This window comes from Cherax quadricarinatus, chromosome 86, assembly GCF_038502225.1.
Source record: "Cherax quadricarinatus isolate ZL_2023a chromosome 86, ASM3850222v1, whole genome shotgun sequence".
Classification (NCBI taxonomy): domain Eukaryota; kingdom Metazoa; phylum Arthropoda; class Malacostraca; order Decapoda; family Parastacidae; genus Cherax; species Cherax quadricarinatus.
In genome coordinates, this window is record NC_091377.1 from 12,876,758 (window position 1) to 12,896,405 (window position 19,648).

The 19,648-nt window shown below is 41.3% G+C and overlaps 1 protein-coding gene across 2 annotated transcripts in view; it reads right to left on the reverse strand.

The window, feature by feature from the left end:
• The window catches only part of LOC128703044 (protein FAM200C), a 165,282-nt gene that overhangs the window by 135,810 nt on the left and 9,824 nt on the right, over positions 1-19,648 (reverse strand). Inside the window, exons 2-4 of one of the 2 annotated variants that reach the window (XM_070103648.1) lie at positions 17,235-17,434; positions 13,846-14,575; positions 12,428-13,580 (exon numbers count right to left, since the gene is read on the reverse strand). In XM_070103648.1, coding sequence (XP_069959749.1) covers positions 12,498-13,580; positions 13,846-14,575; positions 17,235-17,434 — 2,013 coding nt within the window. In that variant the 3' untranslated portion in view covers positions 12,428-12,497. Of the gene's footprint in view, positions 1-12,427; positions 13,581-13,845; positions 14,576-17,234; positions 17,435-19,648 lie in introns of those variants that run through there. The other variant, XM_070103649.1, reaches the window with a different exon arrangement.

A 19,648-nucleotide genomic window follows, 5' to 3' on the forward strand; every position in this document is an offset into this window, starting at 1 on the left:
AAAAATTTAATAACTTCAGATAACGCAAGGGCTATTTTTAAAAGGTAAACACTTCAAAAAGACACAAATAAATACAAGCAAACACTGAAAAAATTATCAGAGGTGAATTTTGAGTTAAAAATATATTACAACTTTTTTTTTTTAACACCTTCACTGTCGAAAGTCTAGAAATTAAAAGTGCCAACAACATCGGTAATTTAAAAAAATAATAATACAATACCATCCGACTTACGACCTGCTCAACATACGACCACTCATACTTATGACCATACATCTGGCAGCATGTACAGTGGAACCTTGATTTTCGTTTGCCCTGGTTTTCGCAAAATTTGGTTTTTGATGGCTTTTTTCATCAAAATATTGTCCCAGTTTTTGTTCGTCACCTTGGTTTTCGTCCACTGTACTGAAGGTGTCTGCACTCCCGCGCCCACACAAAGCATCCCATGCACATATTCTGAGTCGGTCTGGCTTTGTTTATTGTCAAGTGAACATTACCCTGTGCATTCATACAAAACATTTCGTAATAATTGATTGTTTTTTGTGCTTGTTTATTGAGTGCGAGTGCTAAATAAGCCACCATGGGGCCATAGAAAGTTCCGAGTGTCAGCCCTTTGATAAAGAAGGTGAAAAACACGATAGAATTTAAGAACTCGTAGAATGAGTTGCAAAGTTTTGTGGAGAAATATCACTAGTGATTGTGGTAGAGGATGGTAGTGATGGTGATAGAGGGTTGTAGTGATGGTGGCAGAGAGTGGTAGTGATGGTGGTAGAGGGTGGTAGTGGTTGTGATGGTGGTAGAGGGTGGTAGTCGTGGTGGTGGTAGAGGGTGGTAGTGATGGTGGTGGTAGAGGGTGGTAGTGATGGTGGTAGAGGGTGATAGTGATGGCAAATAATCGAAGATGTTGAGCTGTTGTTGTTGGTGTGGATCAACGAAAAACAGTTAGCAGGAGATAGTGTTGTGGAGGAGATAATTTGCAAAAAGGCAAGGCAGTTGAATGTGAATCTCGTAAAGAATACGCCAACTAGAGTCTTCAATAAAGGTCAAAATTTATTTAAATGTTAATTTGTCCATTTAAATTAGTGCTTCATATTTATTTCTCATTGTTTTCTGTATGTAAAACTATAGTTATTCTCTATAAAATGTATTTTTTCTTAACATTTTTGAGTGTCTGGAATGGATTAATTAGATTTACGTTACAGTGGACCCTTAATTCTCGTGTTTAATCCGTTCCAGAGCCATTGGCCAAAACCGAAATCAGCCAAAACCAAAACCATTTTCTCCATAAGAAATAATGTAAATGGAAATAACCCGTTCCAGACACCCAGAAGTATCAAGAAAAAAAAAAATTTTTACCTTAAAGATAGCTACATGCACAAAAGAATGAACATTAAACATGACACTTACCTTTATTGAAGGCTGTTGTTGCTGGGAGGAAGGCAGGGAGGAGGGGAGAGAAGATAGGTTACTGTTTGGAAGGGAAATCCCCCTCCATAAGGACTGTAGGTACGTACCAAATCCTTATCTAGGGTCACTTCCCTCCTTTATTTTTTACTGTCAGTAGGACCAGCTTGAGAGTCACTGGACCCCTGTAGCACAAAATATGTCCAGATAGGTCTGTTTCTGGCATCTCTTCCTAAAATGGGACACGGTATTGTCATTGTAAAAGTCACCAGCACGGACTACAACAGCTTTCTCACAGTGATGTTCCTTCACAAATGAATGCACTTTAGTCCACAATGCACAAATCTCCTTAATCTTTTAAGAAGGAGCTTTCTTCCATCTCTCTTCCTCCTCCTCTGAAGCAATTTCCTCAGCTGTAGTCTGTTGCTGTTGCAGCCCATCAGTGGTTAGCTCTTCATTATGGTCCTCCACCAATTCTTCCACATCCTGGCCACTCACATCCAACCCCATGGAATTCCCCAGTGTCATAACTGACTGCACAACAGGTGTAGGGTCGACAGGGTCAGCCTTAAACCCTTCAAAATCCTTCTTTTGGACACAATCTGGCCACAATTTTCCCCAAGCAGAGTTCATCGTCCTGGAAGTCACTCCCTTCCAATCCTTATCTATAAGGCCTATGCAGTGGAAGATATTGAAGTGATTCTTCCAGAATTCTCTTAGGGTCAATTCAGAGTCCGAGGTTATGTCAAAGCACCTTTGAAACATTGCTTTGGTGTACAGTTTTTTTTAAATTTGCAATGATCTGCTGGTCCATGGGCTGGAGGAGAGGAGTGGTGTCAGGAGGCAAGAACTTCACTGTTACAAAACTGAATTCCTTAGACAACCGGTCTTCCAAGTCTGGAGGATGAGCATGAGCATTGTCCATTAACAGGAGGCACTGGAGTGGCAATTTATTATCCAGGAGATATTCCTTCACACTCGGGCCAAACACTTCATGGAACAATTCCAGGAAAATTTCCCTGGTGACCCATGCCCTACTGTTAGCCTTCCACATCACACACAATTTACTCTTGACAACACTGTTTTTCTTGAACACTCTGGGATTTTCAGAGTGATACACCAGTAAAGGCTTCACCTTGAAATCCCCACTAGCATTACCACAGAACATGAGGCTTAGCCTGTCTTTCATAGGCTTGTGTCCTGGGAGTGCCTTTTCCTCCTGCGTGATGTAGGTCCTCTTTGGCATTTTCTTCCAAAAGAGGCCTGTTTTGTCACAACTGAACACTTGTTGGAGTTGGAATTTTTCAGACTCTACATAACATTTGAATTCCCTTACAAATTTTTCAGCCGCTTGTCTGTCTAAACTGGCGCCCTCATCGTGCCTTACAACACTGTGTATGCCACTTCGCTTCTTGAATTTTTCGAAACAGCCTGTGCTGGCCTTGAATTCACCTTCATCACCACTTGTTTCAGGCAGTTTTTTATGAGATCCTCATGAAACTTTCAGCTCTACGGTGTTCCTCACTGCCTTTACCAAAGCACTGGCACTAGCTTTCTTTGGGACCATGGTCGCTTATTTAGCAGTCACACACATTAAACAAGTGGCAAAAACAATGGATTATTACAAAATGTTTCGTATTACCTGGCAGGATGTGTTCACTCACCAAGAAACAACCCTACACTGGTTGAGAATGCATGTGGGAGGCAGCTTTGTCTGCGCACTGGGCACTGGACAGGTTCCATACGATCGACGAAAACGGAGGTAATCGACGAAAACGGAGGTAATCGACGAAAACGGAAGCCAAAAATCAACGAAAAGTCGGCCAAAACCGAAATCAGCAATAATGGAGACCGACGACTCTCTGGAACAAATTAAAAGCAAAAACCGAGGTTCCACCGTACAGAAGTAAAATATTTAGTAAAAGGTAATATACGATACTATGTAGGTACTTTTTATAGCAAAGGTTTGACATTATGCCTTATCCAGTATGTCAGCAATTTTCTAAGGTTCAACTTGCATCCATTTTGACTTACGACCAGTTGGTCGGAACCAATCTCGGTCGTAAGTCGGATGGTACTTGTATTTTTTCTTCACAAATACAGTGGACCCCCACCTAATTAAAGCATCGCATAACGTTAATTCCGCCATACGAAGCATTTGAACGCAAAAATTTTGCTTTGCCTCACAATAAAAAACTAGCCCAACGTGATTCCTCCCAAACCTGTCCGCCCAGCCTGAGCACCTCAGCTTCCCTGCCGTCATTGTTTACAAGCCAGGGTAGCCGGTTGCATGCATACATTTGATACATTTTGTATTATTCTATTGTTTCTAGTGCTTGTAACTGCTAAATAAGCCACCATGGACCCAAAGAAAGCTTCTAGTGCCAACCCTGTGGTAAAAAGGGTGAGAAATGCTATCGAAATACTATCGTACCACGGTCAGCTGCTGCTGCACCACTGTCAGCTGCTGCTGCACCACTGTCAGCTGTTGCTGGACCAGTCAGCTGTTGCTGCACCACAGTTAGCTGCTGCTGCACCACAGTTAGCTGCTGCTGCACCACCATCAGCTGTTGCAGCACCATGGTCAGCTGTTGCTGCACCACAGTCAGCAGCTGCTGCACCACAGTCAGCTGTTGCTGCACCACAGTCAGCTGCTGCTGCACCAAAGTCAGCTGTTGCTGAACCACAGTCAGCTGCTGCTGAACCACGGTCAGCTGCTGCTGCACCAAAGTCAGCTGTTGCTGAACCATGGTCAGCTGTTGCTGCACCACGGTCAGCTGTTGCTGCACCATCAGCTGTTGCTGCACCACAGTCAGCTGTTGCTGCACCAGTCAGCTGTTGCTGCTGCTGCACCACCATCAGCTGTTGCTCCACCACCATCAGCTGTACTACTCGAAGATGTGGAGAGTGTGTTGTTGGTGTGGCTTAACGGGAAACAATTACCGAGAAACAATTAACCCCAGATGGTTAGCTGCCCAGGATAACCCAAGAAAGCCAGTGCATCATCGAGGACTGTCTAGCATATTTCCATTGGGGTCCTTAATCTTGTCCCTCAGGATGCGACCCACAACAGTCGACTAACACCCAGGTGAACAGGAAAAAATGTCTGGAACTAGTGCTCATATTGGTAAATTTAAGGCCAGCAAAGGTTGGTTTGAGAGATTTAAGAATTGTAGTGGCATGAACACTGTGATAAGGCATGGTGAAGCTGAAAAATTCCAACCCCAACAAGTGTTCAATTGTGACAAAACAGGCCTGTTCTGGAAGAATATGCCAAACAGAACCTACATTACTCAGGAGGAAAAGGCACTCCCAGGACATAAGCCTGTGAAAGACAGGCTAACTCTCATGTTTTGTTGTAATGCTAGTGGGGATTGGAAAGTGAAGCCTTTACTCATGTATCACTCTGAAAATCCCAGAGTGTTCAAGAAAAACAGTGTCTCATCACTCATCAATACTCTTCAATAAAGGTAAGTGTCATTTTAACATTTATTTATGTAGTTATTGTGCATGTCTCATTGTTTTCTTTGTAGGGAAATGTATATTTCATGAAAAAAAAAATTGTTTAATACTTTTGGCTGTCTGGAACGGATTAACTGGATTTCCATTATTTCTTATGGGGAAAATTAATTCGGCTAACAATAATTTTGGCTAACGATGAGCTCTCAGGAATGGACTAATATCATTAGGAGAGGGTCCACTTTAACCCTTTCAGGGTCCGTCCCGTAGATCAACGGCTTTACGTTGAGTGTCCAAACCGTAGATCTACGCCAAAATTCTAGCGCCGTCAAATTTAGCGCGAAAACGCTCATAGGCCTACATGTGAGAGAACGGGTCTGCGTGGTGGGTGTGCGCCATAAACAAAAAATCTAGGCGCCCGCATAGCATTGTGGGAACGCCGGCTCAGTTACCCTTGTTCACCATGCCTCGTCGCAAGTCAGCTCTCACTCCCCGGAAAATTGGGACTCTCCTCTTCCTATCTGATAGTTCTGACACTGATGGAAGTGGAAATGAAGACGAATTCTACGGCTTTGATCAGTTAGTGACCGAAAAGAATGACCAGGATATCGATAATAGTGCAGAAAACCCTGACGATCCTCAACCTTCTACCTCTGGTGTGGGCACTCGTGACTCACGGTCGGTTGTTCCTCATCGCAAGAGAAAACTAATATTTTCGCGTGGCCAGGCCTCTGACTTCAGTAATGATGATGATAGTGACGTGGACTGTGATTTTATTGCGCTCGACGATCAATCGAGTAGTGATAGTGAGGAATCATATTCACCAGTGAAGCGTCGGTATGTTCGCCGCCGCATGCGCTCGGGTAGTGTACCCTATGCTGTGCCCAGGGGACGGAGTACATCCCGGAGTACATCCCGTGGCCCAACACCAGTTTTAGGTAGTGATAGTGAGGATGATGTGGCTACACTTGGCATGGATAGACCACAGGCATCAGTGGATGGTGTTAGTGGTGATGGTAGTGGCACCGCCATGCGTGACTCACCAGGCCACGCTGGGACCCACGCTGCTGACTCGTCAGTTCAAGGACAAAGCGGAGCGCCAGCCACCAGCCCACCACAACCACAACCACCCGCACAACCAGCCTATGATGTCCAGTATCCACCAGCAAACCGTATGTGGGATTGGCAGCAAAATCCCAATTTTGTTCCCAAGCCTCACCACTTTGATGATTCTCAAAGTGGAATTCTACCTACTTGTCCCCTTGGAACCACGGCCAATGAACTGGAATTCTTTGAATTATTCTTTGACCAGCCATTGATGGAAATTATTGTCAGGGAAAGTAATAAGTATTTTGAGTACACCATGGCAAATACGATCTTATCACCACAGTCAAGACTACACAGGTGGAAAGAGACGACTGTTGCAGAAATGTATTTGCTTTTTGCAACAATAATGCTTATGCCTCACGTCTATAAGCATAATATAAAAGCATACTGGTCCACAGATCGGCTAATTTCTACCCCGGTCTTCAGTGAAATCATACCAGTGAACAGGTTTATCTTACTCTTACGTATGTTGCACTTCTCTGACAAAACCAGGCCTGACAGAAGTGACAGGTTATACAAGATTAGAAATGTTTTCATGTATCTCAAACAAAAGTTCAGCATATACTTTTATCCATTCAAGAATCTTGTAATTGACGAGTCTTTGATTTTGTTCAAAGGTAGACTGTCATTCAAGCAGTATATACCGAGCAAGAGGAAACGCTTTGGTATAAAACTGTTTGTACTCTGTGATTGTGACAGTGGCCTGGTGTTGGATATTGTTGTATACACGGGTAGTAAAACATTGAAAGATACCAAGATGTTATTGGGTATCTCAGGTGACGTAGTGAGAAACATGATGGCACCTTATCTTGGTAAGGGGCATACATTATATACCGATAACTGGTACACAAGCCCATTACTCAGTGATTTCATGCGAGTGAACAAGACAGATGTGTGTGGCACAGTGCGTTCTAATCGTAAACATATGCCCAGGCTCAACGCAGGTGCTCGTGGTGATGACGTGCAGGTGTTTACTGCCAATGACATCATGGCATTACGGTGGCATGACAAACGAGATGTCACATTGTTGACAACCATTCACCGTAATGAAATGCAAGACAGTGGCAAAGTTGATCGAGTGACTAATGAACGTATTCGAAAACCAGTGACAGTGATTGATTATACACAAAACATGCGCTTGGTTGACAAATGTGACATGCAGATTGGTTTTGTTGACTGTGTTCGTAAGAGTTACAAGTGGTACATGAAACTTTTCTTCCATCTCATGGACATTTCAATGCTCAATGCATATAATATGTACCAAATAAAGACTGGCAACAGACCACCGTATGGTGAATTTTGTTTGTCTGTTGTCAGACAACTCATAATGAAGTACCAGGTAACAACACCTGCTATACAACACGGTCCTCGAATTCCTCAGGATATACCCAAGCGTTTGAGGAGGGAAGGTGATCATTTCATAATACAACTTCCTTCAACTCAGAAGAAATTTGCTCAGAAGAGATGCATCGTCTGTGCACAAACAAAAAGACGGCAACAAAGACGCAAAGACACTCGGTTTATGTGTGAGGAATGTAAGGTGCCTCTGTGCATGGTGCCTTGTTTCAAGGAGTTCCACAAGCTCCAGCAGTTCTAAAACCATGTCCAGTGATTGTAAATATGTAAATATATGATAGAACATTAGTATTATACAAGATTTGTGCATGTTTATTGTAATAAACAACAGTGGTAAACAATAATATGATAATAACTTTAGTGCGGTTATTGTGTTCAATACAGTGAGTTTATATATATACATTATATACAGTATTGGTCTCTCAGGCCCCAAATGTTAGTAGGAATAGAAAAAAATTGGAAAAGAAAAGAAAAAACAACAAAAACCGCAAAATAATGTAATGCGCGTATGTGGAATTCGTCGATGTTGCCGCCACCACATCATTTTCGACAAACTTCTTGGCACTGTATCTCGGTAAGTACTGATCAGAATTTTTTTTTTTGTCTTATTACCTTCACAAAAATATGCTCTTTAATTCTGTAAGAAAAAATAATTTTTTTTTTTTTTTTTTGGAGCAAAATTTCTTGGACACTGGAGCACCACTTCAGATTTTGGCCTTGGACCCTGAAGGGGTTAATTAACGAAGAACTACGTGACAGCAACTCAAAGGGTTAGTGGCACACGTGTCTATTTCCATCATATTTCAAAATTCAAATTCAAAATTTTTATTTCTTTGTGTAGTACACAATGTGTAGTTTACATGTAATAAAATATTGTTAAGCACAAAGAAAGCCACTAACATGCATGAGCACTTCGGGCAAACTGATGGTAATGATTACAGCCTAGTACTTAAATCAGACATAGGTTACTTAGTAGTAAATTTAAATTATGTATTATTATAAGAGAGGATAAAAATTTTTATAATTAATAAAATTTATAGTAGGGAGGTAGCAAAATAATAAACTTCAATTAGTACAAATTACAATACTGGTAAATTTTAAGTTTATTAATACTTTAAGTTGACTGAGTGATCTTAAGTTAACTGAGATTTCTTGAGTAGCTTCCACAGGGTGAGACGGACACAAAGGATGTCGAAGAGTTTTATGCCTTGTGTTGTGCCTGTGTGGTCTGTTGCAGCTATCAAGGAGAAGTTTGAGTGGAGGGTTTATACTGGAGTATAATGTTCAATGTATATACAGTGGACCCCCAGATATCGGCTGGTGCAAAAATCGGCCAATTCAGAAATCGAGCGCTTTTTTCAGCAAAATTTTCCCCCGGATTTCAGCCATCTGCTCAGAAATTGTTGGTGTGAGATGCGTCCACCTGCCGGTGACACACTTCCTCACGCATATCACACTCAGTCTGTGCATCTCTCTTGTTGGGTTAGGAAATCTCCATGCGTTCAGCCACTGTTTTTGGTGCTTGTTTATTGATTGCAAATGTGAAATAAGCCACCATGGGGCCAAAGAAAGTTCAGAGTGCCAGCTCTTTGATAAAGAAGGTGAGAAACACAACAGAATTTAAGAAAGAAGTTATAGCAAAATATGAAAGTGGCGAACGTGTGGCAGAGCTGGTGAGGATGTATGGGAAGTCGACATCAACAATCAGTTCCATCCTGGTGAAGAAAGGAGAAACCAAGGAAGCTGATGTTGCGAAAGAAGTAAATATGTTAATGAAACAGAGATTGCAAGCAATTGAGGATGTGGAGAAGTTGTTGTTGGTGTGGATCAACCAAAAACAGCTAATGGGAGAGTGTGTTTCGTAAGGGATAATTAGCGAGAAGACAAGACAGTTGCATGTGGATCTTGTAAAGAAAATGCAGGGAACAAATGCTGCTGTTAGTGAATTTAAGGCCAGCAAAGGCTGGTTCGACAGATTCAAAAAGCGTAGTGGCATACACAGTGTTGTAAGGCATGGCAAGGCTGGAAGTTCTGACAAACATGCAGCCGAAGCATTTGTTGATGAATTCAATGGATATGTAGAGGCTGAAGGATTCCTTCCCCAACAAGTGTTCAATTGTGATGAAACCGGCCTCTTTTGGAAGAAAATGCCAAAGAGGATCTACATCACACAGAAGGAAAAGGCACTGCCAGGACACAAGCCTATGAAGAATAGGCTAACTCTTGTTCTGTGGTAACGCTAATGGGGAGTTCAAAGTGAAGCCTTTACTTGTGCATCACTCTGAAAATCCCAGTATGTTCAAGAAAAACAATGTCATGAAGAGCAAATTGTGTGTGATGTGGAAGGCTAACAATAAGTCATGGGTCACAAGGCTAATTTTCATTGAGTGGGTCAATGAAGTGTTTAGCCCGAGTGTGAAGAAATACCTCCTGGAAAATGAATTGCCACTTAAGTGCCTCCTGGTAATGGACAATGTTCCTGCTCATCCTCCAGACTTGAAAGACCTATTGTTTGAGGAGTGTAAATTCATCACAGTGAAGTTCTTGACCCCTAATACCACTCCTCTCATCCAGCCCATGGACAAGCAGGTCATTTCCAACTTCAAAAAATTCTACACCAAAGCAATGTTTCAACACCAAAGCAATGTTTCAAAGGTGCTTTGAAGTGACCTCAGACACTGAACTGATCCTAAAAGAGTTCTGGAGGAATCACTTCAATATCCTCCATTGCATAAGCCTTATAGATAAGGCTTTGCAGGGAGTGACTTCCAGGACTTTGAACTCTGCTTTAAGAAAAAACTGTGGACATAATGTGTCCTCAACAAGGATTTTGAAGGGTTTGAGGCTGGCCCTGACAACCCTATGCCTATTGTGGAATCTACTGTGTCTTTGGGGAAGTCCATGGGGTTGGATGTGAGTGGCAAGGATGTGGAAGAGTTGGTAGACGACCACAGGGAAGAGCTAACCACTGAAGAGCTGCAACACCTTCAACAGGAACAGCAACAGACAGCAGCTGAGGATATTGCTTCAGAGATGATAAAAACAGGCCTCTCTGGATAGATTTTTTGTGAGACAGGGATGCAGTGACTCTCAAGCTGGTCCTAGTGGCAGTAAAAGACAAAGAAGGGAAATAACCCCAGAGAGGGCTTTGATACCTTAAGTCCTTATGGAGGGAGGATTCCCCTTCCAAACACTAACCTCTCCTCCCTCTCCCCTCCTCACCTTCTTCTTCCATATGCCAACAAGTCTTCAATAAAGGTATGTAATGTTCATTCATTATTAAAATTGCTGCTTTATATTTCTTTCTCACTGTTTTCTGAATGTAAAACTATAAGTATTCTTTAAAAAATGTATTTTTTGTTAATATTTTTGGGTGTCTGGAGCGGATTAATTAGATTCACATTATTCTTATGGGAAATATTACTTTGGCTTTCGGCCAATAACTGGGGGTCCACTGCAGTAGGCACAGTAATATGAGTGTATTTTTTTTATATTAAGTTCAAACTCATGAAGAGCAGATGGGTACAGGAGTTGGTGATCATCCACACAGCAGCCTGTTGGGTTATTAATAGTTTAAGGTGATTTGTCATAGTAGACCCCAAGCACAAATACTATAGGTGAGGCATGGGTACATTAAATAGTGGTATAGTGTACATAGTGCCATTTGGGGTTTGTACATTATGCCTTATTAGTTTATGAGTGGTTATATCATATATTACCTGGAGTTTACCTAGAGAGGGTTTCAGGGGTCAATGCCCCTGCAGCTTGATCTGAGACCAGGCCTTTTGGTGGATCAGGGTCTGATCAACCAGGCTTTTACTGCTAGATGCACACAAACTGACTTACAAACCACAGCTTGGTCAGTCAGGTATACTGACTTTAGGTGCCTGTCCAGTACCTTCTTGAAGACAGCCAGGGGTCTACTGGTAATCCCCCTTACGTATGCTGGGAAACAGCCGAACAGTCTCGGGCCCTGGACACTTATTGTGTTCTCTCAGTATACTCGTGGCACCCCTGCTTTTCATTGGGGAATGATGCATCTCCTGCCGTCTTTTGTTTTCATAGGGAGTGATTTTCTTGTGCAAGTTTGGTACTAATCCCTTTAGGATTTTCCAAGTGTATATTATCATGTATCTCTGTCACCTGCGCTTCAGGGAATACAGATCAAGGGCTTTCAACCGTTCCCAGTAATTTAGGTGCCTTATCGTATTTGTGTGTGCCATGAAAGTTCTTTGTACACTCTCCAGGTCAGCAATTTCCCCTGCCTTGAAGAGGGCAGTTAGTGTACAGCAGCATTCCAGCCTAGAGAGAACAAGTGATTTGAAGAGAATCATCATGGGCTTGGCATCCCTAGTTTCAAAGGTTCTCATTATCCATCATATCATTTTCCTAGCAGATGCGGTAGATACACTGTTGTGGTCTTTGAAGGTGAGATCCTCTGACATTATCACTCCCAGGTCCTCCACATTACTTTTTCGCTCCATTGTATGGTTAGAATATGTCGTATACCCTGATACAGTTTTAATTTCCTCAAGTTTTCCATATCTGAGTAGTTGAAATTTCCCTTCATTGAACTTCATATTGTTTTGAGTGGCCCATTTGAAGATATGGTTGATGTCCGCCTGGAGTCTCGCAGTGTCTTCGATGGAGGTCACTGTCATGGCAATCCGGGTGTCATCTGCAAAGGAAGACACGGAACTATGGCTTACATCTGTGTCTATGTCAGATATGAGGATGAGGAATAGAATGGGAGTGAGTACTGTGCCTTGTGGAACAGAGCTTTTCACTGTAGCTGCCTCAGACTTTACTCTGTTTACTATTACTCTTTGTGTTCTATTTGTCAGGAAGTTATAGATCCATCTACCAACTTTTCCTGTAATTCCTTTATCACGCATTTTATGTGCTGTTACACCATGGTCACACTTGTCGAAAGCTTTTGCAAAGTCTGTGTATACTACATCTGTATTTTGTGTATCCTCTACAGCAGTGGTTCCCAAACTTTTTCAGCTTGTTACCCAATTTAACATGCCACATAAAGCATGTTACCCCTTTCACAAAATGTTGTTATTATTGATATATATGGCTAAATTAAAACACTTGAGATATTTTCTTTTATTTATTGTATTTGAACATTGTGCATTTCTAATGACTATTACCCAAGATGTCAAGAACATCAGTGGGATGGATGGAGTTGCACACTTGAAGCTAGTTTAGGAATTCTTGGCTTCGTGGTTGAAAGTGCCAGCCTGGCATCGTTTGCAACATTCAAGCGAGTCCTCTTTTTTGTTTTCATACCCAGCACAGTTGAGAAGCCCTTCTCGCACAGATACGTTGTTGAGAATGATACCAACAACTTCAAGGCTCTCTTGGACAGAGTTGGCGAGTCAGGTAGTCGTGAAATCCAAAAGGAATCTGCATTTTGGTTTTGGAATTCGATTTTCAAGGCTTCATTGGCTCGCATTGTGATCCACTCCTCCTTTGCAGGGAAATCATCATCATGAATGGCATCATCAGGTACAGAGAAGGGATGAATGATCCACTGAAGAGTGGCTGTTTCTTGGTCACTCTCTGGAAAGTAGTGATGCATGCTTGTTTCAAGCCCCTTCAAATGGTCGCTCATTTCTTTGTTGATGGTCTGTAGAAGTGATCCAGTATCATGACTATTCTCCTCAACAAACTGGTCTAGGGTGGGAAACTGGGCGATCACTCCTTTCTCCAAGCGCCGAATCCAGAGTCTCAGTTTCCCCAGAAATGCAGTCACAGTGTGATGGGCATCAATGACAGTCGTGTTTCGGCCCTGGAGTTGCAGATTACCACTGTTCAGCTCCGCAAATATGTCAGCCAAGTAACAAAGTCGAGCAAGCCACTCCTTATCGGTGAACTTGGTAGCAAAAGGAGATCCTTTTTGTTCCAGGAATTCCTGAACAGCTTTTCGGAGCTCAATGACTCGAGGTACAACCTTGCCTCGTGACAACCAGCGAACATCGGTGTGGTAGAGCAGAACTTGATACTGCTCTCCCATTTCCTTGCACAGCTCCTTGAATATGCGCGAATTCACATCTCTGGACTTGATGAAGTTGACGATTTTCAACACATCTTCAAACACTAACTTCAGATTACCAGGCAGGCTTTTCGATCCAAGAGAGTACCGATGAATGATGCAGTGATCTACAGAAATTTCTGGATTGATAGCTTGTATGAGGCCCAGTAATCCACGATGACCACCCATCATCGACGGTGCTCCATCGACGGAGACCTGGAATAAAAAGAAAAATTATTATAGACTGCGTCAGTTAGTCATTGTTACTTATCTTTTGCGTTATAATTATATGGTTTTAATTAATTATTTCGGTACTTGAGTATTTCAGTACGACAGGCACGATATTTTTTGTGTGAATCATGTACAAAATATTAGCTACACTACAGTTACTTGTACAATAAATAAAACTGTATATGACTATATGCCGTGTAATTCATTGTATTTATACTAATTTAGACTTTATATAAACATCGTTTCCTACCTGTTGAACGCTGTTCCAATCCAATCCATTCTTGGTAAAGAAACTGTTGATGATATTGAAGACATCTTCTCCCTTTGTAGTTGTCAGCAGATCCTCGCATAATAGGAACTCTTCTTTGATCTTGTTCTGGTGGACGTAACGGACGAACCCAAGGAGAACAGCACAACTGGCTATGTCACACGATTCATCAAATTGCAAGGAGAATTTGCCATATGAGCTTTCCTTGATCTCTGTTGTAACTTGGGACAGGATATCTGATGCCATGTCATCGACTCGTTGGCGGATGGTGTTGTTTGATAGAGATATGACACTCAGTTTCTTCGCTTGATCCTCCCCACATACCTTGCTTACCATCTCGTATGCACAAGGCATAATCAGATTCTCTGCAATGGTGTGGCACTTCTGTTGTTCGGCAATTTTATATGCAACACAGTAGGATGCTTCGACCGCAGCTTGAAGCTTTTGGGCTTGAATTCCAGATGAGCCGAACTGGATATTCTTCAGTGCTACAGCCTGGTGCTGAAAATAAGCCTGATCCTTATTTTGAAGATTTGGATGGCACTTCTGGAGGTGAGCTGAGAGTTTTGATGGCTTGAGGCTTTCATTTGTCAACACTTTGTGACATGCCACACATTGTGGCCGATCCTCTCCACCAGAAGTTAAATTCACAAAGCCATGGCGAAGAAAGGCGTCAGTGTAGGTGCGCTTTTTGGACATTTTCTTGTTCAATCTGCAGAAAAAGAAGAATATCCATGCATACACTGCAAAACGCAAGGTACATAATTTCTCGCATGGCAGCTAACACAAGTTCACTGATGCAAGCACACACGCATACATTCAAAATTGTCAGGCTGCAAGTATCATGCTTGTCAGCACAAGAGCACCGTGTAGCGCGAGACTACAGTGAACGTATACAGCCTCGCATACTCTGCTAATCCTAGCAAAACCATTGAAAACGTAAGAACCACACATACATTATATATAAAATTAATAATAGCTACAAATTCACAGTAACAGTGGGTAAATACTAACTATATACTGCACAGGGCAGTACACATACATACCAGCTTATGTCTACCTCGGCTGATGCTCACAGATAAACTGACAGTGTGAAATAGAGGCAGCCTCAGGAAGTGAGTGACGCGTACTGGACAGGTCGATCTGGGCTACTGAGTGACTTTTGTCCTGAAGCATACTTGTCAAAATACTTTTGGGTTTCCACACACTTAGCTATATATTTCTTCTTTTCTAATACTGTATATTAGTTTTTGATGTTTATTGTTATTTGGTTTAACTTTATTACTTACTTATAATAGGTTTACTTTACAACTTTATATACTAAGACAAAGTTAACAATAATCCTCATACCGGGTACCGCATTGTTTTCTTGATTTTCAGAATTCATAACTTTTTTTCTGTCACCCCTCCATTACCCCCCAAAAATGGTTAAATTACCCCCAGAGGGTAATTTACCCCCAGTTTGGGAACCACTGCTCTACAGCATCCAGGACCTTGTCATAGTGATCCAGTAGCCGAGACGGGCAGGAGCAACCTACTCTAAACCTGTGTTGCCCTGGGTTGTGTAACTGATGGGTATCTAGGTAGTTGGCGATCTTGCTTCTTAGAACCCTATCAAAGATTTTTATGATATGGGATGTTAGAGCTATTGGTCTGTAGTTCTTTGTAATTGCTTTGCTGCCACCTTTGTAGAGTGGGGCTATGCCTGTTGTTTTTAGTGAGTGAGTGAGGACCCGTGTCCATGCTCCCTCTCCATAGAATGTTGAAGGCATGCGACAGGGGCATCTTGCAGTTCTTGATGAATACAGAGTTCCATGAGTCTGGAACTGGGGCAGAGTGCATGGGCATGTCTTTCATTGCCTTTTCAAAGTCTTGTGGTGTTAAGATAATATCCAAGATTTTTGGGATGACCGAATTTTGGGTCTCGTTCATAAAGAATTCATTTGGATTGTCGACCCTTAGTCTGGGCAGCGGCACTCTGAACACTGAGTCATATTGGAATTTTAGTATCTCACTCATTTCTTGGCTGTCATCTGTGTATGTCCCATCTCGCCTAAGCAGGGGTCCAAGTTATTATATAACCTTAAATGTGAGTCTGAATCCAGCTGAGCTGATGTTTCAAAAATAAATGTGTCACTGTTGAATTATGATACAATGTACAGTAGTCCCTTTGTATGCAAAAGTATGTTCTAATGATAAATCATTTTCTTAAAAGTCTGTAGGTCCAGGTTGTGTTTTTCACACATTAGACAGAGGACTGAACTGTTGTCAAACACTAGAGTACTAACTGCCATTTATCTTTGTGACTACCCAGTGTTTATCTGTCAGGAGTTACTGACAAATAACCTCATGTGGGTCTTAATCATATAATGACTTGCTGAGTGGCTCAAAAGTGCCTTTTGTATACTGCAACTGTTGATGTGAGGGATCTTTGGCACGAAAAGTCCACTCAGTGGTCTTGTAATAAGCAATGTGGACTGACCTTGCTTATGTCCTGCACTGACTGCCCACACAGACTTCTGCACATGAGCATATCACACATTAACTAACAATATTACTAGTACACCATGATCATTTGAACTGTGATGTCAGCAAACTTCTAGCAAGACAATGATTGAATGAGTGACTGTGAAAGAGTTTCTTCTTTTTTGGGGTCAACCTACCTCAGTGGGAGATAGATGATGTGTTAAAAAAAATCATGTATTTGTGAAATTTTATTCAAATACAGCAAATTACTGATTCTATTATGGAAAAAGTATCAGATATATAGGTATGCTAATCACATTAAAACAGCTCAACATTCTGTGGAAATATTGATAGATTTCCATGATAACAGAAATCATAATGGTGAATTGACTTAAGGATAAGATAAAGGTTTGTTTGGATTTTTAACCCAGAAGGTTAGCCACCAGGATAACCCAAGAAAGGCAGTGCACCATTGAGGACTGTCTGTCTTATTTCCACTGGAGTCCTTCAATCTTGTCCCCCTAGGATGCAACCCACACCAGTCGACTAACTCCCAGGTACCTACTTACTGCTAGGTGAATAGAAACAGTAGGTGTAAAGGAAACATGCCATGCACTGAGTGCCCATGGTTTCAATCCCTGGCCGGGGATTGAAACCACGGACACTGTGTGTGTGAAGCAAAATGACTCACAAAATCGTAGTAACATGACTCTAAACAAAACCACCCTTTCCATGGTTTGTGAAGCAAGTGCATTGCCTACCAAGCCACAGGACACCAGGTAAAAGAACACAAAACAAAACTGACAACTGCAAAATCCACAGATACTGAGGGGTACAGTACATAAAGTAAGGTAAAAAAAAAAATTTTTTTTATTATATAAGATGAACATTATAATAAGACTTACTGTCTAAGGTCTGCCACCTGCTCCACATTTCCAATGACAAACTTGTGTTTTGTAGATAAATGATGCAGAATTGGCTGCTCATCTTCCATTACATTGAATATTTCATCACAGAATATACAGGGAACAGCATCATCACAGTCCAAATTTAAGTCAAGAGAAGCAAAATCTGAGCCATAGCCATTCTGGGCTGACTGTGATTCCTGAAAGTTAAGAGTATAAGATTACCACACTATAATAACCTTACCTAGTTACTATATGTTTAATACTATATATAAAAAGTTACTTATAGTTTTTATAATATAGCAGCCAAGATTTTTTGTTAAAAAAAGTTCCTTAGTTTAAAATATCACCAAATAGCAGATAGATAAGTAGTACATAAAATATCAAGTAGATTGCAGTAGATTGAAGTAGAAGTGATGCAAGGAGGGAAGAGTATATGGAGAAAAAGAGAGAAGTTAAGAGAGTGGTGAAGCAATGTAAAAAGAGAGCAAATGAGAGAGTGGGTGAGATGTTATCAACAAATTTTGTTGAAAATAAGAAAAAGTTTTGGAGTGAGATTAACAAGTTAAGAAAGCCTAGAGAACAAATGGATTTGTCAGTTAAAAATAGGAGAGGAGAGTTATTAAATGGAGAGTTAGAGGTATTGGGAAGATGGAAGGAATATTTTGAGGAATTGTTAAATGTTGATGAAGATAGGGAAGCTGTGATTTCGTGTATAGGGCAAGGAGGAATAACATCTTGTAGGAGTGAGGAAGAGTCAGTTGTGAGTGTGGGGGAAGTTCGTGAGGCAGTAGGTAAAATGAAAGGGGGTAAGGCAGCCGGGATTGATGGGATAAAGATAGAAATGTTAAAAGCAGGTGGGGATATAGTTTTGGAGTGGTTGGTGCAATTATTTAATAAATGTATGGAAGAGGGTAAGGTACCTAGGGATTGGCAGAGAGCATGCATAGTTCCTTTGTATAAAGGCAAAGGGGATAAAAGAGAGTGCAAAAATTATAGGGGGATAAGTCTGTTGAGTGTACCTGGTAAAGTGTATGGTAGAGTTATAATTGAAAGAATTAAGAGTAAGACGGAGAATAGGATAGCAGATGAACAAGGAGGCTTTAGGAAAGGTAGGGGGTGTGTGGACCAGGTGTTTACAGTGAAACATATAAGTGAACAGTATTTAGATAAGGCTAAAGAGGTCTTTGTGGCATTTATGGATTTGGAAAAGGCGTATGACAGGGTGGATAGGGGGGCAATGTGGCAGATGTTGCAAGTGTATGGTGTAGGAGGTAGGTTACTGAAAGCAGTAAAGAGTTTTTACGAGGATAGTGAGGCTCAAGTTAGAGTATGTAGGAAAGAGGGGAATTTTTTCCCAGTAAAAGTAGGCCTTAGACAAGGATGTGTGATGTCACCGTGGTTGTTTAATATATTTATAGATGGGGTTGTAAGAGAAGTAAATGCGAGGGTCTTGGCAAGAGGCGTGGAGTTAAAAGATAAAGAATCACACACAAAGTGGGAGTTGTCACAGCTGCTCTTTGCTGATGACACTGTGCTCTTGGGAGATTCTGAAGAGAAGTTGCAGAGATTGGTGGATGAATTTGGTAGGGTGTGCAAAAGAAGAAAATTAAAGGTGAATACAGGAAAGAGTAAGGTTATGAGGATAACAAAAAGATTAGGTGATGAAAGATTGAATATCAGATTGGAGGGAGAGAGTATGGAGGAGGTGAACGTATTCAGATATTTGGGAGTGGACGTGTCAGCGGATGGGTCTATGAAAGATGAGGTGAATCATAGAATTGATGAGGGAAAAAGAGTGAGTGGTGCACTTAGGAGTCTGTGGAGACAAAGAACTTTGTCCTTGGAGGCAAAGAGGGGAATGTATGAGAGTATAGTTTTACCAACGCTCTTATATGGGTGTGAAGCGTGGGTGATGAATGTTGCAGCGAGGAGAAGGCTGGAGGCAAAAATATCAGGGGCCCTTTATCTTAACTTAAGATGACAATGGCAATAATTATTTGCTTATGCTATATATAAATACAATAAAGATAAACAAAGAACAAATTTAAGCAATACAAATAAAACAAATAGGCAGACAATTATTAATATAAAGCTGAATTATGATTACAAGTAATGAGAGTAAGAATCTGTAGTTTTTAACCCTTTCAGGGTTGAGAGGCCCTCTCCTAAACTTGTTCTCAGGGTCGAAAATTTTTCAGAAAAAAAAAATTATTTTTCTTATGAAATGATAGAGAATCTTTTCCCAATCATAATGACACCAAAAGTATGAAATTTGATGTAAAATTTACAGAATTATGCTCTCACGAAGTTAGCGGTCTTGCCAATGTTTACGCATCGACGGTTCCGCCCACTTTGAGCCCTATTTTTGGCCAATTCCTGTGTACTAGTCGACAAAACTCATATTTATTTTG